The sequence below is a fragment of the Mirounga angustirostris genome, unplaced genomic scaffold (assembly GCF_029215605.1).
Source record: "Mirounga angustirostris isolate CCGP_5_RB_7025 unplaced genomic scaffold, mMirAng1.0.hap1 SCAF_5, whole genome shotgun sequence".
Classification (NCBI taxonomy): Eukaryota; Metazoa; Chordata; class Mammalia; order Carnivora; family Phocidae; genus Mirounga; species Mirounga angustirostris.
The window spans coordinates 5,162,516-5,185,984 of NW_026991713.1; the positions used below are offsets into that span (position 1 = coordinate 5,162,516).

The 23,469-nt window shown below is 52.7% G+C and overlaps 1 protein-coding gene across 2 annotated transcripts in view; it reads left to right on the forward strand.

Moving 5' to 3' along the window:
• SHISAL1 (shisa like 1) overlaps nucleotides 1-23,150 on the forward strand; it is a 76,442-nt gene extending 53,292 nt beyond the window's left edge. For both annotated transcript variants that reach the window (XM_054506736.2, XM_064590499.1), the window contains exon 5: nucleotides 17,393-23,150. In XM_054506736.2, the coding sequence (XP_054362711.1) occupies nucleotide 17,393 (1 nt within the window). In that variant the 3' untranslated portion in view covers nucleotides 17,394-23,150. The remainder of the gene's footprint in view (nucleotides 1-17,392) is intronic.
• The last annotated feature ends 319 nt before the right edge of the window (nucleotides 23,151-23,469 follow it).

Consider the following 23,469-nt stretch of genomic DNA (forward strand, 5'->3'; position numbering starts at 1 on the left):
CCCTTTGCAAACTCGCCAACCCCATCTGCTTTTGCTTCTCAGCACCAGTGTGCACGGTGGCGAGGATGCGGCCGGACACCATTAACTCACTCCAACCTGTGCTTGCTGAGGGTTGGCCCTGCCCTGGGCCAAGTGCACGGACTAAAATGTAAGAGAGGCACATACCAGTGATGTGCAGAAAATCAATCCTGGCCACTTACTTTACCTGGAAAATCAATGTATTCGGCCACAGGGCAAATATACCTTAGAGAAGGTTTTGGTAAAGTCTCTTTGAAGATGCTCTTCCAGCATGAACTAGACCAGACTTAACTGTCTGCAGAACCCTCTTCCAGTTCAAGTTCCAGATAGAAGTTCACTGCCTCTGGGACTGGGACGCAACCTCATGAGCAAGGGCCATGAGTCCAACCAACCAGATCTGCAGGCCCTGTGACCTTGGACAAGTCACTTGCTCCTCCCAGGCCCATTTGCCTGGACGTGAAAATGGGGGCGGGGGGGACAGAAATGGAGCCCACTGGGAGCCTGGCACAGAGCCGGCGCTCAGCCACAGGGCGCCCCATTCCCAGCGGCATGCTGCCAGATGGCCTGATTAGACATGCCTCATCCTGGAGGGGGCTCCTGCGGTCCTGTCCCCACTCCCAGCCACCCAGCCCCAGGGGGGACCCACACTGCCCAGCCAGCACACTAGCTTGGAATCAATTAAGATTCCCAAACCCAGTCACTGTGGCCGGCTCCTGTTTAAACAAAGATGCCAGTTTGAGTGAGCAATTAACAAAGAGATGTTTCCACAGAGGCCTGGACAAAGCTGGGGAAACATTGCCTGCGAGAAGAGAGGGTGTTCCTTCACGTCAATTGGACAGCAGTTCCGTCCGATTGCCCCCCGGGCTGCAGCAGGGTAATGTGGAGACCGCAGGATTGCCATGAAGGGAAGCCGAGGCTGGGCCCACGGCTGTTATGTGTCCCCAAAACCATTTAGTTCAGGGGCTCTGGACAGGCCCGGCTCCCAGATCGGGCACCCCAGGGCGAGAGAAGCAGGAATTTATCTCCATCGGTGTGGGCCAGGGAGGACCAGGGAACCTTTCCTTCTTTATTCCCTCCATCATTAAAACTCTGGCCTTAACTGCGAAAACATTTGCTTCCAAGGATAGATGCTTGTTGGCGCAGTGAGACTCTCCCAGCGTGGGCATCCCGCTGCCGTCAGAATGATGGAAACCAACTCTGGCCTTCGGGCCGGGAGGGCGCCAGTTCCTCATAAATGCCCTCCAGAGTACTCTTCCTGTTACTTCTGAGGCGCCCCAGAGGGTGCCAGGGAGAGTTCCTTGCCAGATGGCTTTGGCCGCGGGCTCCAGGTGTGTCTCCAACCCGCTCAAGTATTGGGACCTATGGCTTCAGGAATTGCTGGATGTGGCAGCCCATGGGTGGCAACAAGGACCCCGGTGTCCCCTGAGGTCCCCTGGGCTGGGCTGGCACGGACTCTGTGCTGCCGAGCTGTGTGTCCTTGGGCAGGCTGCTTCACCTTTCTGAGACAGCAGTGGGGAAGCAAATAATCCCCCGTGGCAGGGCTTTCATGGGGTTGCCATCTGAGGATGTGCTGAGGACCTCCAAAGTCTCCCCTGTCCCTGTCTCTGTCTACTCTGTCAGCAGGAAAAGGGGTCCCTGCCAAACCCCTCCTCCACCCCCTCCACCCTGGCTGAGGTTGCTGAGAGCTTATGTCATAGCTCATCAACCAGACAAGAAAAGGATATTGTGCTAGATTGTTCTGTCGTCAGCTTGGTGAGCCTGGGGTCTTCCTATCCCAGAATCCACTGCCCTGGTAAGGCCGGCCAGAGTTGTCTGAGTTTTGGGAAGCCCCAAACAGCATCACTGGGCCCGAGAAGTCTCAGAGCCAGGGAGGCATGGCTGCAGAGGTGCCCCAGGCCCCCGTGTGTCTGCAGATTTTCCGTCTGTGTCCGGCTCTTCTTCCAGACTGCTGACCCCGGGACGCAGATCCCGCAGACATGGAAGGCAAGACCCTTCCATGGGCCCCAGGCCCCCTCAGCTGCCCCTCAGCTCCCAGCCCCCCGCAGATGGGTCCCGTTCTCCCATCCAGTGCAGCTGAGGGACCCTCCTCTGAGACTTCGACTCCCCTTTCTCGACCTTCCCTGCCCCAGAGTGTAGAAACAGGGGTTCCTAGAGTAAATGCCTTGTTCCGTGGCAGCCCAGCGGCTGTGGCCCAACCCCCCCCCCCCCAGGCCCTGCCAGATGCTGTCACTCACATGACCCTGAGGGGCACATCTTCATCACCTCTGACGTCCAGATGTACCCCCGGCCAAGGTGTCTGTTTAATGGAGCGCTGCTTACTTCTTCCCGGAAAAGCCATTCCTCAGGCAATGGTGTGTCTCATGATTGATGGCATCAGCAGGGGGAGGACACGCAGGGCGCCACAGAGTGGCTGTCTTGATGGGGGAGATCGTGTCCATTAGTTTAAGGAAACCACGGGGCAGCAAAGCACTTTGAGCAGCAAGTGACTTGGTCAGATGGGAGCTTTGGTGAGAGCCCCCCGCTGTGGGCAGGGCTGACTGTAGGAGGGGGGCTGTGGAGGCAAGGAGGCCGTGGGGAGGCCGTGGGGAGGCCGTTGCTGTGCCCCAGGGAGGAGACTATGGCAGTTTAGACTGGGGGCGGTGGGCTGATTTGGAAATGTTTTGGAGGTGGTGCAGCCAGGATTATGGAGGGATTGGACCTGGGGGCAGGGAATGGGGGCACCCCGGACGGCTGTAAGGTCTGATCTAAGTGACGTGCGGTGTTGCCACAGATGAGGAAGGACCCCGCTGGAGGAGAGGCGGAGCAGGAGTCCCAGGCATGGCGCGGTGGGGCCTGTTGTTGCTGGTTGCGGCCGGAGCCCTGGGCTGTGCACGACCGGTGAGGACGTATAAAGGTTGAGCGTGCATCCTGAGGCCTGGGGCGGGTCCCAGGTGGGCAGGAGCTGGGGAGGTGCCAGAGGGACAGGTGTGTGCCAGGTGGACAGCAGGGGGCACCAGGAGGGTTGGTGGGCTCGGGACATACTGCCCAGGATATATAGCCTTCTCCCCAGCTCTGGGGCCAGCCAGGAAAGCCAAAGACTAGGGTGGGTGTGCGTGAGTGTGCGTGCGTGAGGATGCGGCGTGGACGTCGTCTACACATGTAGCATATGCTGGGTGTGTGTTGTTGGGGGCACGTGTGGGGGGTGCGCGTGTGGCTATGTGGTTCGGGCTTAGTGGGCGTGTAGTATGATGTCTGTCCATGCTCACGTGCTTGGGTATGACCCCGGCTCAAGCCTCGGCCCCTCCTGCCACATCTGTCCCACCCCGAGGGCAGGAAAGGGGCCTGGGGCGCAGGCTGGGGAATCTGAGGCAGCCCAGGTGTGCCATAACATAAAAACAGCCTCAGGTCAGCGGTCGCCAGGAGGGAGCACAGAGATTTGTGCAGTGCCGGGGTCAGGGAACCAGGAGCCATAGACGGTCAAGGACAAAGTATAAGCAGCCCTAGAGCTAGAAGGCACATTCATTTCACAAGGATTTGCAAAACATGGACCGAAGCCTGGGTACACAGAATGGGTCAGACCCCATCTCTGCCCAGGAGACGTGCCTCCAAGCCTGGTCACCTCACTGGGTTCCCCACCCCAGCTCCCCTGTGAGCTCCTACTCATCCCTCAAAACCTTGCTCAGGCTGCGCTTCTCCCCAAGGCCTCCCACCCTCCTGCAGAGGTCTTCTCTCCCTGTTCCCCACTCTCAACACAGCCAGGCCCACGTGGTCTCTTATCACATCTGTGCCCACTGGATGGGGCAAGGCCAGGGACAGCCTGAGTCCTCCTGCGGATCCCAGTGCCTGGAGCAGAGCCCTGGGTTCAGAATCACGGCTGCTTGTCGGACTCCTTCCGCCACTGGCTTGCTGTTTCATCTTGGGCAGCCTCGTGCCTCCCTGGGCTCCGCTTTCCCCTTGTGTGATGGGATGCTTCCACAGTGTCTTTCAACTTAAAACCCCTCTGACCTTCTCTGCTGGCTAATGGAGACGCCGATCAGGGACCAGAATGGATGTGGAAAGCACTTGAAAAATTCATAACAAGGAGGCAAAGGGAGAGTCTTTTATTTTTGTAGAGCAAGAAGAGGTGGGCTTGTGGCGGAGGCTGCGGTCGGAAGAGGACAGCGTCCCCAGCCCTTTGTGGCCTTTAATGCAGAACACGGCTCTCTTGTGAAAGCCAAGGCATCAAATATTTACCAAAGCAGCATTAAAAATTAACCCTTAGGATGTAGATGTTTAAAGACCCCAAGCTCCCCAAGCAACGTCCGGAAGTCAGGAGGGCGAAGGGCTGGGAGGAAGGCTGTACACAGGGCTTGGATAATGAAGCTCCCCAAGCCAGGCACAGCTCCCCACGGGCCCTGGGCCCCTGCCACTAAAGCTGGAGCAACCTCCGGCCCCATGTCTGCGGGGCGCCGGGCTGGTCAGCCCTCCTCGGCCGTCAGCCCTTCCAGGCTCCCCGGGGCTGCCAGATAAGTCAGGCCCTCGGCGCTGAGGCAGAGAGAGCTGGTGCATTCGCGCATCGGAAGGAAAGTCGGGGTGCAGGAGTGTGGGCAGAGAAGGTGGCAGAAGCAGGGGGCAGTGCCCACCAGACTGGCTGGGGGAATGGAGAGGGTGGTAAGGAAGAGAGGGCCTCCAAAGTTCTATCTAGGACCCTGGACCGAGCTGCTGGGGATATACTGACGGGATATTCTGAGCTGGGACCCCTTGGGTGGGTGTGGCTTTGGGTACCAGCTGCGTGGGATGTCTGAGGTTGGAGATGCCTGTGAGCATCAGGGAGTGATGTTAGGGCCACAGACCAGTCGAGGATCTCAGGGGAAGGTCTAGGCAAAGTAGTCAGAGGGGGGAGCAGCCCCTGAGGCAGGAGGAAACTGGGAGGCGTGGGGTCCAGAGGCTTAAAGAGGGGGTGTCCTCGGGGCACCTGGGTGGCTCAGTTGGTTGAGCGACTGCCTTCGGCTCAGGTCATGATCCTGGAGTCCCGGGATCGAGCCCCGCGTCGGGCTCCCTGCTCGGCAGGGAGTCTGCTTCTCCCTCTGACCCTCCTCCCTCTCATGCTCTCTGTCTCTCACTCTCTCTCTCAAATAAATAAATAAAATCTTTAAAAAAAAAAAAAGAGGGGGTGTCCTCAGAGGAGCAGGGTCAGCCGAAAGGATGTGGGGACCTGGCCTCAGATGCCAGGACCAGATGCCCTGCCCTGTGCCCATCGCTCCCATGATGCCCCGTCCCTGCCCCCATCCCCCAGCGCAGTCGATGTGCTCCTAGAAACACAGACACAACATCTTGTCTGTGGAATCTGCAGGGAGTAGCCGACACCAGAGCATCGCCCTTCCCTCCTGCGTCCGTCTGGCCTTTCCATTCCCCGGGATGACAGTCACCTTCTTTCTCAGGGAAAGAAAGTGAGGTTTCACATTCCATTCTTTTCAAATGACACAATGTCCTATAAAATGCAAAGTAATTCCAGTTTGTCCACAAATAAGATCTTTGTTGGGATAGTTTCTACCTTTCCTGGCGACCCAGTGAGCAGGCAGTGAGGGGGTACCCGGGGCACTTTGGAGAGGAGGGCTGCCCTCCGTTCCACCTGCTATGAGCCGCGTGCACACTGGGTGCTCAGAGCTGGGACCCGCGCCCGAGCTCACCTCCCATCTCTCGCCTAAAACAGGGAAGGATGACATGAAGCCATGATCCAAAAGTTCAAGATGAGTCTTAGGAACACCTGCTGTCAAGGTGTTGGTCGAGCTGACTCCTTCTGAAGGCTCTAGGGGAGAATCTGCTCCCTTGTGTTTTCCAGCTTCCAGAGACGTCCACGTTCCATGGCTCGTGCTTTCCATCGTGGCTCTGCTCTAACCTGTTTCTGTCCTCACCTTGCCTTCTCTGACCCTGGCCCTCCTGCACCCCTCTTTGAAGGACCCTCATCATGACACTGGACCCACCTGCATAACCCAGGATGATCTGCCCATCGAGGTGTCCCCAACTTACTCCCACCAGTAGACTCCCTTTCACACCGTGTGAGGCCACATTCACAGCTTCTGGGGACCCAGACGGGGACCTCTTTGGGGGCCTGAATTGTGAGGGGCTACTCATCGTGGCTTTATGTCGCATCTTCCCAATGCTTGTGTTACACAAACACACCTCCTCCAGGCAGCCTCCCAAGACCGCCTCTTCCGTGGCTAAAAGCTCTGCCCTAGGGGACTCTGCTCTCACCTCCACGGGGTTGCCGTCTCACCCGGCACCATCCAGTCAGGATGCCTGCCCCGTTTGCTCCTTGTAAGACGTGGATACCAGCACCCCCCACCCCCGGGCTGCCGTGGGAATGCGGTGGAAGGCATGCTGAAGGCTCCTAGCCCCGCACCCGGCAGAGTCAGGGCCACGCAAACCGCAAACCGAGCTATCATCTCTCTGAGGGGCACATTGTCTGCAGCTCACCTGGCAATTAGTCATGTTGGGCCTCATGACTCCTCGGCTTTTGTCAGCTGTGATTGTCACCAAGACTCCGCAGCCTTCTGGAAGCGTTCATTCTTATTCAAATTGCCAGGTGCTCTGTCTTATCTTCCCAGTTAGGTTGCAGACACCAGCTGAGACACTCCTCCTCCCGGTGGGCCCTCCGCCCTGGGTTCCAGGCTCAGGCTCTGCAGCTCTGCACCTCTCCACTGTCGGGGGGTGGGGGGGTAGGGGGGAGGGCAGCAGTGGCCTCTGCCCTGCTGGCTCCCGCCGGCTCCCTGCCCCCAGCCCGCCAGCCCACTTCCCTGCACCAGAGCTATGCCCACGCACAGGGGTGAGCAGCCCAGACTGCTCCCAGTTCCACGCTAACTAGACAACTGACCCTGAGCAAGTTCCATTTCCTCCCCGAGCCTCAGTCTCCCCGTCTGTACATGGGGGAAATAACATGCCTGCCTAGCAGGCAGAGCTCAGTGAGCCTGTGTGTGGAATACCCAACACTGGACTCCTGCCCGTATTAGAATTAGGAAGGAGCGCCCGTGTCTGCTCTCGGAGCCCTAGGATCACGTCCAAATGCCTTCGCCTGGCAGGGGACGTGCTCGGTGGCTGCCACCTCTCTAGACGCGCCCTTGCCAGGAGCATCTCGTGCCGCCCACTACGAGCCTCTGAATGGCCTTGACTCAGGCTGTGCCCTCCTCCTGCTTGCCTTCCTAATCTTCCCGATCCTGCTCAGGCCCCAGCTCGGCCCCTGCTCGGCATCAACTCCCCGAGAGTTTTCCCTGAGCCCCGCTTCTGCCTCTGTCCAGGCTCTGCCCCTGGGGCCCCCAGGCCGTCACCCCTGATGCCACGTGGACCTCCCGCTCTTGTTTGGGGATCCCCGTGTGGCTCCCCTACCAGCTCAGAGCCCTTAAGGGCAGGACCCACACCTGACTCAGCACCCAACGCAAGCCTGGCAGATTCCACCAGTGAGGGCTTCCAGAAGGGCCTAGTAGGAGGCGTTGGCCTTGGTACTGAGTGAGAGGAGCATCGGGGGCCCGGCCCCAGTTTCTGCCAGGCTTTTGGCAATGAGGGGCCAGGCCACCTGCAAAGTGCCTGGGAGGACCAGCAGCCCCAGGGAGAGGGGCACGTGGCTCTCGGCAGTGGGAGCTAGCTGGACAGTTTCCTGCACTCATGGCGTGGCCAAGGTGTGGTTGCCACAAAAGCAGAACAGAAATTGACCTTTGCTGAAGCTTTATTTTGACGCACGGTGCCCCCCAGTGCAGGGGCTGCAGTCGGGTGACGGGCCTGGTGGTGTCCAGATGGGCCAAGCCAGAGCTGTCACCGGCCCGGGGGTGTCCACAGCAGGGAATGTCCCTGTTGGCCAGCGATGAGGATGGTCCCACATGCCTGGAGTGGCATCAGGTGGGTTCTGAGGCCCAGAGAGGTTAAGTGACTTGCCCAGGGTCACACAGCTTGCAAGGCATAGAGCTGAGATCCAAACCCAGGCCTGCCCCAAGGCCAGTGGCCATTACTGCCCCCACCCCCTCTACAGTGCCATGTGGTACTGACTGCCACAAAGACACGCTGCGTGGAAGGGGTGCCCTGGGAGCAGGGTCTTGAAGGATGAGTAGGAGTTTGCCAAGTGGACAAAGGGGAGGTGCTCCCAGCATGTGGGAGCACACTCAGGTATTCTGGAGAGTCCTTTGAAGTGGAGATCACAAATGTAGAAACAGTAATAGGAATCTGGTGGGAAGAGGCCCCAAGTGCCCAACTAAGGCATCAAAACTTTCCCTTTGAAGAAACCATGACCAATTTTTTGAACATTATTGATTTCAAAATATTTCATTCTGTATAAAAGATAAAAGAATATATGTAAAATGTATATATGAGACATAAAAAATAGTGAAGTCAATACCATGTTCCCACATGAAACAGCTCTATCAAGAGGCCCTCCGCGTGCCCCCCCCCCAACGCACGCACGCATGCACGGTGCCACCAGCCTGGATCTCGTGCCTGCCATCCCCACACATCTCCCTCTGGGCAGTGACTGGAGCAGATTTTGCTCTCCAGAGAAAGGGCTCTGGGGAAATACAGGGGCTGGTCTGGTCGTGGGGCCCAGAAGCAGGGACAGCCTCGTGGAGGCCTTGGCCAAGGTCAGGAGTGATGCTGCCTCCCCTCAGAGAAAGGGGAGCCTCATTTCCACATCAGCCTGGAAGAGCAAAGACGAGGGAGCAGGGACGTTGCCTCTGGCACCATGTCTCAGAAGGGCCACCAGAGGCAGGGAGGACCAGGCTGGGAATGATGGGAGAGATTTGACCCACATTATAAAAGTTTTCCAGCTAACTGAACAGTTGAAAGGGCAATGGGCTATGGGGTAGTGAGTTCCCTGTCCCTGGGGGAAGCCAAGCAAAGTCTAGACAACCACCTGGACTTGCTCTGCAAGCTTCTTCTGACTTTCCTCTTCCTTTGGTCCCTGGGGCTTCCTCTGTCTCAGCATTTTCCTACCTGATGCCACCATCTACCCCTCCATATGGGGTCCCCAAGGCCAGAGTCTGAATCATCTACTCCATGCTTCCCCCCACCTAGGTTCCCAGGGGCTGAGATAGAGCAGAAAACACAGCACCAGGTAAGCCCCGCTCTTGTGGAACAGACAGGGTGGTGGGAAGACAGACAGCCCTCCAATGAAGGAGACAGCACATCAGTCCTTGAGGAGCGTGGCAGTGAGCAGTAAGCAGGGCCTTGGGGGGTGCAGGGGGGTCAGGAAGGCCTCCCTAAAGAGCCATCTGCACCAAGACCTGAAGTTGTTGAGAAAATGAACCGTGCACAGATGTCTAGCCAGAGGGAACAGCGAGTGCAAAGGCCCTGAGGCAGGAGTACCCAGGAATGTTGGGAGGAACCACAAAGATGCCCGTGTGGCTAGAGAGGAAGACAAAGGCGCATGACAGGAGGCCATGTCAGAAAAGTATGAGGGGGCAGCATGGAGAGTCACCAGAGCTTTGGTAATAAAAAGCCATTAGAGAGTTTCAAGCAGAAAAGATTTAATACATATATTGAAAATAGACAAAAAAACACAGGGAACTCTGGCTCCTGTGTTGAGAATACACTGTAGGGACGCAAGGACAGAGAAATCTGTCGAGGGTGTTGAAATCCTCGAGGACTGTGGCTTGGACCATGGCAGCAGTGTTGGAAGTGGTGAGATTCTGCGTGTATTTTGAATAGATGAGATTGGCTGATGGGTTGGACCTGGGCATGAGACCAAAGGAGTCAAGGACAGCTCCCATTCTTTTGACCTGACTACTGGAAGGATGGAGCTGCCATCAGCTGAGAGGGGGACTGGGGAGGAGCGGGTTTAGAAGGTAACATAGGAGTTCGGTTTGGGATGTGTCAAGAATGACACCTGCTAGGCGCGTGAGGGGGATATCCAGGAGGTGGTTGGATGTTCAAGACTACAGTTCAGGGAAGAGTCCTCAGCACATAGACGGGATTAAAGTCACAAACCCCAAAGACAGCTGGGACAGAGACAGGAGAATGGGAGGTGTGTGAGCATGGTGTGTTGGGGCAGCCGACAGACTGCCCTCCTGGACAGCTGCGTGGACCTTTCTGATATCTGCATCCTTCATGTATGGGGAGCCATTACTTTTGAACCCAGTGCCCTACGGATGGACATTCCATTGATCCTAAGGTCCACTATTGCGTATGAATGAGCTTGTGTGTACTTTGCCCTTGTGCGCATATTTGGAGGATAAATTTTAAGTGGAATTGCTGGGCCAGAGGGCATGTGCATCTGTAACTTTGCTGCACAAACTGCCTTCCAGAAATGACCCTGATGTCCCTCCTACCAAGAATGAAGCAGAGGTTCTCCGCCCATCCCCCCGCCATCATCCAGCAGACACACGAGCCCTCAACCTTCTTGATCTTTGCCAGTGTGAGGAGTGAAGGCTGTGGACGTGTCCTGTTATTTGTGCTCCAGAATGCTGTCTCATTATGGCTTTAATTTGCATTGCTCGTATTTTAGACTTTGGATTTGCGATTTGACAGTTTTTCTTCTTGGTAATTGGTCTGTTTAGATTCTCTCCTCCTGGATCCTTTGGGTAATTTCTGTTTTGTTGGAAATTCACTCATTTTGTCACGGTTTTCTGATTTAGTTGGACAGAATTGAGTGGGTAGGCTCCCTTGCTCTTCTCTCATTATTTGTCTGGTCACTTCATTTTACCGAGCACCTGCTCTGCGTCTAGCATCATTATTGGCGCTGGGGATATGGTTGTGCACCAAAACCAACGAAAAGTGCTACTTTTATGTACAGATACTTTTTAAAATATGTATGTAAAATCTGTGGCCTGTTAGAGTGCTGTAAGTGCTAGAGAGAAAAAAAGTATGAGAACAGGGAAAGAGTTTGAGAAAGAGTGCAAATTGATACAGTAGTCACAGAAGGACTCAGGCACAGGTGACTTGAAGACAATGAGGGAAGAATCATGTGTTTATCTGGGAGAAGAAATGGGTGCAGGTGGTGTGTTAGTCTAGATCCTCCAGAAGCACAGAACCAATGGACAGATGTAAAAGTAGATATTGATACACTGTAGATACCGATATAGATATGCTGTAGATATAGATATAGACACGCTGTAGTTATAGACTTGCTGTAGAGATTGACACAGACTAGATTTAGATACACTGCAGTTATAGATATAGACATGCATGGATGTAGAGACACGTAGATATAGATGTAGACATGCTAGAGATATAGACACCCTGTAGATGCAGACACGCTGTAGATATAAAGATACGCTATAGATATAAATACAGACTTGCTATAGATATAGATGCACTGCAGTTATAGACACGTATCAATATAGAGACACATAGATATAGATATAGACGTGCTGTAGATATAGACTCGCTGTAGATATAGACGTGCTGTAGATATAGACTCGCTGTAGATATAGATGTGCTGTAGAGATAGATACACTGTAGATACAGATATACATATGCTGTAGATATAGATACAGACAGCCCGTAGATATAGACATGCTGTAGATATAAATATAGAAACGCTGTAGATATATAGACATGCTCTAGATATAGATATAGATACGTTGTAGATATAGATACGTTGTAGCTCCAGATAAGCTGTAGTTACAGACACGCTGTGGATATGGACGTAGACACACTGTAGACATAGATACAGACATGCTGTGGATATAGATAGACACAGCTTAGATTAGATACACTGTAGATATAGATACAGACCTCCTGTGGATATATATATAGATAGACTGTAGATGTAGATACACCATAGATACAGATAAGCTGTAGATACAGACACGCTGTGGATGTGGATGTAGACATACTGTAGACATAGATACAGACACACTGTGGATATAGATAGACACACCTTAGATTAGATACACTGTAGATATAGATACAGACCTGCTGTAGATATATATAGATAGGCTGTAGATGTAGATACACTGTAGATCTATACACGCTATAAATACAGGCATGCTGTAGATACAGATATACTGTAGATAGAGACACACTGTAGATATCGATACAGACACACTGTGGATATAGATAGACACACCTTAGATTAGATACACTGTAGATATAGATACAGACCTGCTGTAGATATATATAGATAGGCTGTAGATGTAGATACACTGTAGATCTATACACGCTATAAATACAGGCATGCTGTAGATACAGATATACTGTAGATAGAGACACACTGTAGATATCGATACCGACACGCTGTAGGTACTGACATGCTGTAGATACCGACACACTGTAGAGATATTGACACCCTGTAGACATAGGTATAAGTGTATAAAGAGATTTACTACAAGGAGTTGGCTCGTGCAGTCTTGGAGGCTGAGCAGTCCCACGGTCTGCAGCCGGCAGGCTGGAGACCCAGGAGAGCTGATGGTGTGAGTGTCGGTAGGGATCCAAGTCTGAAGGCAAGAGAGACCGACATCCCAGTCGGAAGATAGCCAGGCAAAGGAGGAATTCTCCCCCATCAGTCAGTGTGTTCTATTCGGGCTTTCAGTGGACTGGGAAGGGCTGTCTGCTTACACATTCTGCTGACTCAAATGTGAGTCTCTCCCAGAAACACCTTCCCAGACACACTCAGAATCATATTTGAGTGGATATCTGGCCCCACCCCACTGGCCCAGTCAAGCTGACCCGTAAAAGGAGCCATCGGGGATGGAGTGGAGTGAATAAAAGAGAGAAGACAGGGACTTGATCAGAGAAGATGGAGAGGAAGCTTTTGGCTTCCACTCTGATGGGACGAGGGCCATTGAGGGTTTTGAGCTGAGCAGTGATGTAATCTGACTCAGGTTTTCACAGGATCCCTCTGGCTGCCAAGGAAGCCCCTGCAGGAACCCTGTGGGCTGGGTCTGTGGTGGGAGAAGGGGGTACAGGAAGCAGCTAATGGATCGGAATGGACTTTGAGAGGAAGAGGGGGGGCCAGAGATAGCCCTGGGGCTCTGATGCAAGCAACCGGAAGGATGGACTTGAACTTAGTGAGGTCAGGACGATCATGGGAAGGTTGACTGGGGAAGAAGATCCGGGTTTTAGTTCTGAGAAGGTTAAGTTTGAGATGTGTGGCAAATCTCCAGTTGCTGATGTCAAGTGGACAGTGTGGAGATAATGTGAGAGCTTGAGGCCAGAGAGTCATCAGTGTATAGAGTGAGCCCCTGCGAGGAGAGGAGCTCCTCAGGAGTGAGTGGAGGTGGAGAGGAGAGGAAACGGGAAGATGGGGAGGGACCCGGCGAGGAGCCTGAGAAGGTTCCAGAGAAGCAGAAGGAGAACCAGGAGAGGGTCCGGAGTGTCCCAGAGGCAGGAGGAGTGATCCTCTGGGTCAGCGGTGCCCAGGGGGCAAGTAAGAAAAGGTCTGAGAATTGACCACTGGATTTAACAACACAGAGGCCTTTGGTGACCTTGACCGGGGCAAATTCTGCAGAATAGCGAGGGCAAAAGCCTGTCTGGAGGGACGAAGGGACAGTGGAGGAGTAGAAATGGAAAACAGAAGTGTAGGTAATTGCCACGTGGCCACTTCCTCTTTCCGCCTCCAGATTCACCAACAGCTAACGTTTCAGTGTTTTTCAAAGAACCAGAAATTGGGTTTATTTATTCCTTCCTTCCTCTATTTTTAACTTCATTTCAGTTTTGATTTATCAGTTGCTTTCCTGTGCCTTTCTTGAATTTATTTGGCCTTTTCTAACATTTTGAGTTGGATAGTTAATTCATGTTCTGTTTATTAATATCAATATTTAAAGCTGTAAATTTTCCTCTGAGCATTATCTGAGCATCCCACAGGTTCTGAGATATGGTATTTTTATTTTTATTATTATCTACCTATTCTGAAATTTTAGTTTCTTGGCTCTCTGAGTCATGAGTTATTTTAGAGTTTTTATTTATTTTTTTAAAGATTTTATTTATTCATTTATTTGAGAGAGAGAGAGAGAGAGCACATGAGAGGGGGGAAGGTCAGAGGGAGAAGCAGACTCCCTGCCGAGCAGGGAGCCCAATGCGGGACTCGATCCAGGGACTCCAGGATCATGACCTGAGCCGAAGGCAGTCGCTTAACCAAGTGAGCCACCCAGACGCCCTATTTTAGAGTTTTTAAATGTCTTGGTGGTAGAGTTTTGTTTTGTGGTTTTCCTTATAAATATTTTCAAATTCTAGTGTATTGAGATCAGAGAATGTTATCTGATTTTTAAATTTTGGAATTTACTTTCTTTGTGGCCTGATAGTCACTTTCTGTGTGTTCTTTTTCAAGAACATTCGAATAGAAGGTAGATTCTGTTTAATGCACAAACACATGCACACACACACGCATACACACATGCACACACATACATACACACACATACATGCACACATGCACACACATACATGCACGCATACATACACTATGTTATTAATTAGGTATTTGGCCTCCTATCTTTTTATTTATGCTTTTGTCAACTTAATCTGTAATGTAGAGGCTATGTTATTTGGTGCATAGACATTCATTATTTTGAGATCCTCGTGGTGACTCTCAGCCTGATCTCTGCACAGATCCTTTCTTTTTCTCATTCAGTATTTCTTGCCCCGACTTCAGCTTTATCTAATATTCAGATCAAGAACCCTGGTTTCTCTTGGTTTGCATTTGTTTGTTATGTTTCTGCCCATCCTTTTATTTTTTTTTAATTGTATTAAAACACATAATATAAAATTTACCACCGTAACCATTTGAAGTGTAGGGGTCAGTGGTACTAAGTACATTGACGTTGTTGAACAACCATCCCCCGGGGCATTCTCATCATCCGTCCATCCTTTTATGTGAAACCTGTGTGATTCATTCTACCTTCAGTAGATCTTGTTTGTAATCTGGTCTGAGTGTCTTTTTTTTTTTTTTTTTTTTAAGCCAGTGTGTATGGCTCATTAACATTTACTTACATGGCAGATACATTTGGTGTTACTTTTGTCATGGTTTGTGATATGCTTTCTGCTTTTATAGCTTTTGTGGGGGTTGTCAATTTCCACCATATGGTCTCTGTTTTCTTTGTTTTATTTTTTGTGTATATGTCTTCTGACAATTTGCAAAGCTGTGTTTCTGATCCTGTGGTTATCTTTATAATTCTACTGTGATATGATACCCTTAATTCTCTATTGCTTTAGACGGTGTTTATTTTCTCCCCACATATGAAGAATGTCCAAATTAGAATATTTCTGTTTTTCTTCCCCTTCTCTCCCTTCCATCAAATGACTTTAGTTGATTATATTTTATGATATTTTCCCTGTTTACTGTTGTGCCTCTAATTTTACTTAAACCTCTGAACAACTCTTGAGACGCCTAAATATAAGTGATGAAGACATAATTTACATAAATTACCTCCCCACTTCTCACCTCTACCCTCCCATCTATTGTTATTTACCCCAGTTCTCTGTTTTCTCTTTCATTCTTGCCTATAATAGTCCCAATTCTTGGATTTGTTTCAGATGGTCCTACAGTTCAACAGAGTCTCTCTGTTGGTGACGTCACCACACTCACCCCATTTGGCCTTGGTTATCCCAAGTGTGTCCCCTAGTAATTTATATAAGAAAGACTCACGTGAACTATATTTCAAAAATAGATTCAAAATGTGTTTCTGTTGATGTTAAAGTTGAAAGATGGTCCATCTGGGTTTTAACTTCTTGCTTCGTTCATTCATTCAACAAATATTTATGAAGCTGTGTTCCTGATCCTGGCTATGTTACTGTTCCAGACCCTGGCAATACAGATATAAACATGACACACAGACACTTTGGCCCTCTTGTAGTTTACTTTCTAGGTGGGGGGAGACAAACAATAAATTAGACCAGTAAGTAAAATCTGTGGTGTGCTGAATAGAGATGGATGCTATGGAGAAAGATAAAGCAGGTGGTGGGGGGATCATTGGACCTGGCTTTGTTCTGGGAAGCAGCAGAGAAGGCTCTCTGGAATCCAACCCTGAGCCCATGCACACATTCCTGCTGATGTAGAGCAGGGAGGCTGGCTCTGCTTCTTGGACTCTCACCTGCTCTGGAAAGATGCGCTGTGCTGGCTTTGTCAGAGCCCCTCCCTCAACTCCCCCCTGCCCCCCGCCCCCTCTTAACTTGCAATGAAGCTTGGTCGAAGATGGTTTATCAGTTAAGAGCTATAATCAGATGCAAGTAGCAGAAGTCCAGCTGCACTGATATGGAGGGGAGAAGTCAGGGGCCACCACCAGAACCAGGTTTCTCCCTGCTTTCCACTTCACCTACATTAGTGCGTGTCCCTTCTTCTCATGCTCTTATCTGGATTCATATCCCCTTCCCAGGGGACTTCCACTTACACAGGACTGGGTCGTGGGATCACCCCATCTGCAAGGAAGTCTGGAAAGGTAAGTATTTGTGACTGAGCAGTTGCCCTTATAATTGGATATAGGATAAGGGATTCACAGTGCCATCTGGACTCTGCTAGTCAAAGCTGTAAGTGCCCCATGGGCCAGTGTTTACCGTCCTGACCCTGCCCATTGGTGTCCTGGCCCATCCCTGTGCCAGGAGCACCCTGGTTTCCTCTCCATAGCTTTGTAGGATACGGTCACATCCAGTGATGTGATTCCAAGACTCACAGTGGTTTTTATTACAATTATGAATGGTATCTGTATCTGTTCTTAATATTTTCTAGGTTTTTTAAAGATTTTATTTATTTATTTGAGAGAGAGAGAGAGCATGAGCGGGGGTGGGGGGTGAGGGGCAGAGGGAAAGGGACAAGCAGACTCCCTGCTGAACTCAGAGCTGTAGCGGGGCTCAATCCCAGGACTATGAGATCATGACCTGAGCTGAAGTCAGACACTTGACTGAGCCACCCAGGTGCCCCAATATTTTCTAGTTTTTTTATAGCAAGTGTGACCATATAGTTTATCATCCAAATCAAAACACTTACTAACATGAAAGGGGAATGATATTAAAAATTATGTCAGAACAACAGGTGTTAACTGGGATGACCCAAACTAAGACACATAATCACTCTGGTAACTGTTGAGACAGATGAACATTGTTGGTTTTATAAGTAAATCTGCTTATCTCTTGGATTGAAGATCGTATCTCTGTATCTGCACTCTGTTCTAATAATTAGCCTGTTGATTCTCTTGGATTTTCTGTGCACATTATCTGCCATTAATTGTAATTCAGTTTCTTCTATTCCACTCCTAAGATGCTATGCTTTTTTTTCTTGTCTTATTACGTGGGCCATGAGTGCTGGTTCTGAATGGAGCCACAGTGGCGGCAGGCTTGCTTATCTGGCTTCCAGTCTTAAAGTCAAATATTTCTCAGTATTCCAGAAGTCATGCACTCAGAGAAAACCTGGCTTCTCTGGGCACCGAGGCCCAAGAGAAATGTCCTCAGTGAGTCCCCACAGAGGAGACACCGTGTGATATTTTGTTTCCTTCTGCTTCTCCAGAAAGCCCTTTTGCCGTGCCTCAGGATGGGGGAGGTGAGACCTGAAGCACCTGGCACAGCCTCCAAGAAGAACAACTTCCACAGAGACCCCAGGGAGAGCCGAGGTGGCTGCGGCGGTGGCAGAGGAGGAAATGCCACCTGTACCCACAACCCCCTTCCATGGACTTCTAAGATTAGGAGCAAACTCAGGGGTGGGGGCCAGGGATCTTAAGGGAGGGGGTCTTGAGCCACCCGTCTGCAAGCAATAGTCCCATTCTGGGCTGGTGGCTTCTGAAAGGTGATGCCATTGTGGACTCAGGATGACCAGCACAAAACTGCTCCGGCGAATTCAAGCCACAGGGATTAGGCCTGTGTATTGTATCTGTGGGCCCCTTGCCTCCAGTCCCTCCAGTTGTGGCCTGTGGGCCTATTTGTGTCAGAATACTGAATGTGAGTGTGTGTGTGTGTGTGGGTGTGGGTGTGTGTGTGGGGGGGGGTGTGTGTGATTTGGGTGTTCTTTTTGTGTGTTTGTTTGGTTGGTTTCTATTGGAGTCCCCCCGAGTCCTCTAATGGGCACAGGTCACCAGTGGCAGGGGCCCTGGTCAGCGTCCCCGTTCAAACTTCTGGCTGTGGCTGGCAGCCGTGAACCCACTAGAGTCAGCGAGCACAAGGCATGGCCCAGCTGTGTCTGAGGGCCCTGGGGATTTGAAGATGCTAGTGAGGGTTGGTTCTTATGGAATTTGTTCCTATAACAATGTAATGATAGGGGATGATGCGTCTTGGGCCATCCACAGAACAGGCGCTGGGCTGCGTGTCTTCATGCACTCTCCCTCTCACTGGGAGAGGGGTGTGGTGAGCCCCCTGCGGAAATGGCTCTGAGCAGGGAAGTTGCCCAGGGTCACACAGCCAGGAGGAGACCAGCCCCTCTGTTTGATCTTAGGGGTGTAGGAACCCAAAGTCCACACTCCCCATCCCAGGGGACCCCCCAGCACAATCCCTGGAACATCTCCCCACTGGCTTCTCAGTGGACTGACTGTTGCCCCAAGTTCTCCACCATCACTGCCCTGAAACCTTCATCCACACAACACATTCTGGTTAAGCACCTGCTGTGTGTCAAACCCCAGCCTGGGCAGTGATAAGGACTGGCCATGAGTCAGGCAGGCCTGGTCCCTGCCCTGGAGGGGGGGCACCATCTGGTGGGATAGACAGACACACAGATCTGTGCTAAACATGGTGATGAGGACTGTGGAAGCTCCAGGGGAAGTTTCCAGAAACCATTCCACTTTAGACTTCTACATAAACCCGGATGCCTATAACATCTGTCCCCAGAGCTCCCCCCACCCACCCACCCTGCTGGCCCAAGGTGCACACACGGAAGGGCATTGCCTGGGAAAGGATCACATAAATCCCCAAGGACCACACTGCCAGTGTAGACACACTCATTCCACCGGTGTTAGTGATAACCAGATCTCCCCCAGCTCTTAGCGTGGCGGACCCTGCTCAGCAAACTGGTGTCCGTCGGATGGCGTGTCCTCACTTAGCTAGACCTAGTGCTCTTGCACACACACTGTCTGCCCTCCAGACACAGCAGGGAGTGGGCAGGCCCCAGCTCCTGGTGCTGGCTGGCTAGGTGGGGAGAGAGAACAGGGGAGAAGTGAATCGTGAATAAGGACGGGGAGTGCTGGGCCGAGAATTCAGTCAGAACAATCTGTTAGTGAGGGGCTTGTCGATGTTGGGTGGTCTGGGAATGCCTTTCTGAGCAGGTGATGTTTAAGCCCAGGGCTGAATGATAAGCAGGAGCCATGGGCGTTAAACACAGGGGGAGAGCATCCAGCACAAAGACCCTCAGGCAATAGCATGCTTGATGGTTTCAAAGAACCAAAGAAATGCAGGATGGCTGGCACGCAGAGGGAGGGCAGGAGGGGTTGAGGGCGAGGAGTCCAGGCTCTGTAAGACCTCACAGACACAACAGCCTGTCCTTTGATAGCGCATTTTCCAGACAAACCTGGCTCTCCATCCCTCAACAGCTCCATAAGGAAAGGACTCTCCTCATTTCGTGGACTAGGAACCTGAGACTCAGATGGGTCCAGTGACCCGCCCCAGTTCACCAGGCAGGCTGTGGCAGACCAGACCCATGGTTTCCATGCATCTCCCCAGACAGGGGTGCCCAAGCGTATGGCTTGGCAGAGGCAACGTGAGAAAACTTTACTTGGGGTCTTGAGTACGGACGGGCATGTCTTCCTTTCCCTGGACGCTGTGGGGAGCCCTGGAGAGGGACTCAGCCACCCTCCGGCCCAGGGGGATAAACCCTCACCTGCATCCAATGTGCAGAGGCTCGGGAATCAGGGGAACCTGAAGTCTGGGGGGGACACAAGACCCGGATTGTGACATCAGCTCTGCACTAAGAGCGATGTGCCTTCGCCGCCCTCAGTTTCCCCCTCGGTAAGAGGAAGGAGTCAGACCAGGTATTAGGGGGCTGGCATCTCTGGCTTCCTGTGGTCCAGGGTGACGCTCACGCAGCTGATCCCACAGGGGGTGCTTCCTCTGGCGGGAAGGAGCTGGTTGCCTTGCCTCCCTGGCCGGACTGCCTGAGCCGGAGGCTCACTTCGACCAGCCAGGGCCAGGACCCACCTGATCCGCAGCCTCGAGAATTACAACTTGCAGGCCTCTGGCCCCTGCCAGCAATCTTCTCGGGAGTGACTGATAACCCTGTGGGGCTTGGGACAGAATATTATGTCGGAATGGAGGCTTCCCACGTGTAGCTCAGAAGACAACACAGACGTAGCCGGCCAGGCGGGGCAGAGTATGCGGAGGGCAGGGGCCCTTCCTCGCTCCCCTCCGAGCCTGTTTGCCACCTGTCGGGGGGGCAGGGACTGTGGGAAGGAGGGAACAATGGTCACTGGCTCTCTCAGTGGCTGAGGCGTGAGACAGGGCGCCGGGTGTGAGCGCCCCGAGTGGAGGGCGGCTGCAGGGAAGGCACGTGTGCGCAGGGCCTCCCTCCCAATGTCCAGGGCTCCTCAAAACCCCGCAGGAGCCCGGCTCGCCCCAGCAAAATCCTGTCCCCTCCCTACTGTGGCAGGCCACCGTGCCAATCGGTAGAGTGTCCCTGAGAATAAGACACAGGGTAGTGACAAGTTCAAGTAGAGATTTCCAGAGTTAGTGTTTTTAGTGACTCCCAAACCTGGTTTTTCAAGCTGCCTATGTTTACTTTCTACTGCGAGCTTCTGGCTATCACCACGTAATTTGTAACAATAACAATAATCATCGTACAAAAAGAAAAATAAAAAGCAGAGAAAGAAGAAGACAACGTACCTTACCGAGGAGTTTGTACCTGACGCCGGTCTGTGTCCTGACTCCCGTTTGTAAGGACCTCTTCCTATTGGGAACGGTGCGTCACGGACGAGCAGCCTACGCTTTCCCTCTCACCTGTGCATGGAGTGATCCGTGTGTTTTGGAACCGATTCAGAACGAATAGTGGTAGCGTTCTCAGGCCCTCTGCCCTCACCTTTACCTCTGAAGTCGCCCCGAGCCTCAGTCAGGAGCAGCCTCCTCCTGCAGACGGGCCCGGAGCTGCCAGGGGCCAGGGAGCCGTCTGACGCTGACCAGGACCAGTATGAAACAGGTCTTAATTGAAAACACACGCACGTGCACCCCCGCACGCACAGGGACAAGCACGCACACACACACACACGTAGACGCGTGCACACACGCAGGTGGATCCAGGCCCTCTTGCGGTCTCGGATGCTTTAGAAAAATAGGCGGGCCGCTAGCGAGGGCAGGTGGTCCTTCCCTTCATCGTCAGACCATTCAGGCAAACGTGGCCCCGAGGCTGGAAAGAAGGGCTTGGGGGGTGGGGGGGATCAGGGACAACGTGGTGAGGAGTGGGGCCGAGAGACGCTTCCCGGCTCACCATCAAATCCAAAGCTCTCTCTAGATCATTTCAGTCACAGCGAGACTGTGGGTGTGGCCATGTCTGGCACCGTCTCCCACGCAGACCCCCAGACCCTCGCTGCACCAGGTCGGGATCCTGACCCTCAGCCGTCCCTCCAGCCCAGGCCCCGTCCGCCAGCCCAGCTGACATCCTGTCCACCGTGTCCCCTAGAGTCTCGTCGATCCCTCAACAACCCAAATTCACGTGACAGCCCCCAGGGGAGTTATTGGGGGCATTTCTTGTCAGTGTCGAGGGGCAGCCATGTCATCACTATGCCCCCCCACCCCCGTCGTCTGCTACGGGACCCTGAGGTCGGAGTGATAGAAGTGACTTTCAGGAATTCTTGACATTGCCGCTTACCTGGTGAGTATCAGATGGTGTCTGCCCGGTCCCCACAAACCATCTGTAAGGTCAGAGGGGCAGCCAGCCCCCCAGTGAGTGGTGACACCGTGCTCAGTGCCACCTGGAACCGCAGAGCCGTCACCAGATCAGGCTGGGGAGATGCCCTTTACGCCCCAGAGCATAAAGACCACCCACCGGCTGCGTGACTAACACCCCACGCGGTCCCAGCCTGCCTTGCAGTAACACAGCCCCAGATGGCAGTCAAGGGAACGGATACGACCCTGGGGTCTGTGGCCTGAAAAACAGATGTTGAAGTTGAGAATTCAGGTGAGAGAGATAGAAGATCCTAGAAAATCCATTCGCTCACGCATGCATTCCTTCATCTGTTCAACAAATATTTATCCAGCTCTGAACCCAGCGCGCATCTGGGAGCAGTTCCTGCCGAACACAGAGAGGACAGGGAACATGCGCGTGTCCATGGGAGAGGCCGGGGTCCCCTGAGAAGTGACTAGTTGTGCCGAAAAGTTAGGAACGCCCAGATCCACAAAGCAAATAGGCAACACCTACCTATCCCCTCCATGAGAGTGACCTTGGAGGTGGCATTTTCCCCACCCCTCACGTTCCAGGACCCTGCCAGATAGTTGGTGCTAGAGAGATGCCTGGTGAGTGAGCCACTTGGACCCTTAGTCACACTGTACCAAAAACTCCTGTCTTTGCATCAAAACCCTGATATGTTTGCCCTTGACAGGGTGACATTCAGGGCTGCGGCAGGGCCCACCCCCCAGAGGCACCATTCACAACGCTGTCACCAAAATGGTCATGGGTTCCCAGGAACAGCATCTCTATGGACCGCTTTGGGAACAGCAGCCCCCAGGTTTGTGCAGTGAGGTGCCCTGTCAATTGCCCTACACCACACTCCAAAATACGCAGGAGCCCATGGAAGTCAGATGAGCCTGGGCGGGGGGGTGGTTGCTGGGGCACGTGGCTGCAGATGGCGGCTGTCACTGCCACCGGGGCATCCAGTGGGACCAACTGGTGACCTGAGAGAATGTCTTCTTAGAGCCCCGCCTGGGTTCTCACGTGTGTTCTTTCTGTTTCTCCCCGCTTCTGTATGTTCAAGCTGGTGGGATGCGTCACAATCAGATCGGCAAGCAGTCAGTCTGGGTTGGGTGCAATAACTAAGTGGGACGCCGAGGGGGAGGGGCTCAGTCGCCTAAACAAGGCAGGACCCCCACCCCAGGCAGGTGCGTCCACGCCACGGTCGGCCACGCTAGGGCACACAGGTGAGGGTGGGACAGGGTGGTTCCTCTCTCCTGCACACCCTGACTTCCGTGAGCAGGCACAGGGTCTTGCTGAGAGATGATAACTGGGAAAACCAAAAACCAACAATATTCCTGATAATAATAATGTAATAATAATAATAATGTATTTTACACTGCGCTACGCTGCTTTTGTCTTTATATACAGTAGTTTTTATAAAGATGTCCTTAGGTTTTAATAAAGGAGTGTCATGTCAACTGTTCCAGTGTTAAAACGTGCTTTAACGTTTCCAAATGCACTCGTGGGAACCGGCCTTCGTGATTATTCCATTCTTGGCCCGGGAGGCTGGGAGAGGAGGACCTGAGGTCTCAGCTGAGGACCTGTCTAGGGTGGCACTAGGGGTCCAGCCCCAAGGGCAGATGGAGAGGCCAAACGGGGACCACCTCCCAAGGGGCAAGAGCAGGCGGGAAAGGAGACAGAACCGGGCGGTCCCCCAGGTGGTGGCGGGAGCTGTGAGCACGCGGGTGGGCAAGCGGGCGGGCTGGGAACAGTTGCTGCACATTGTT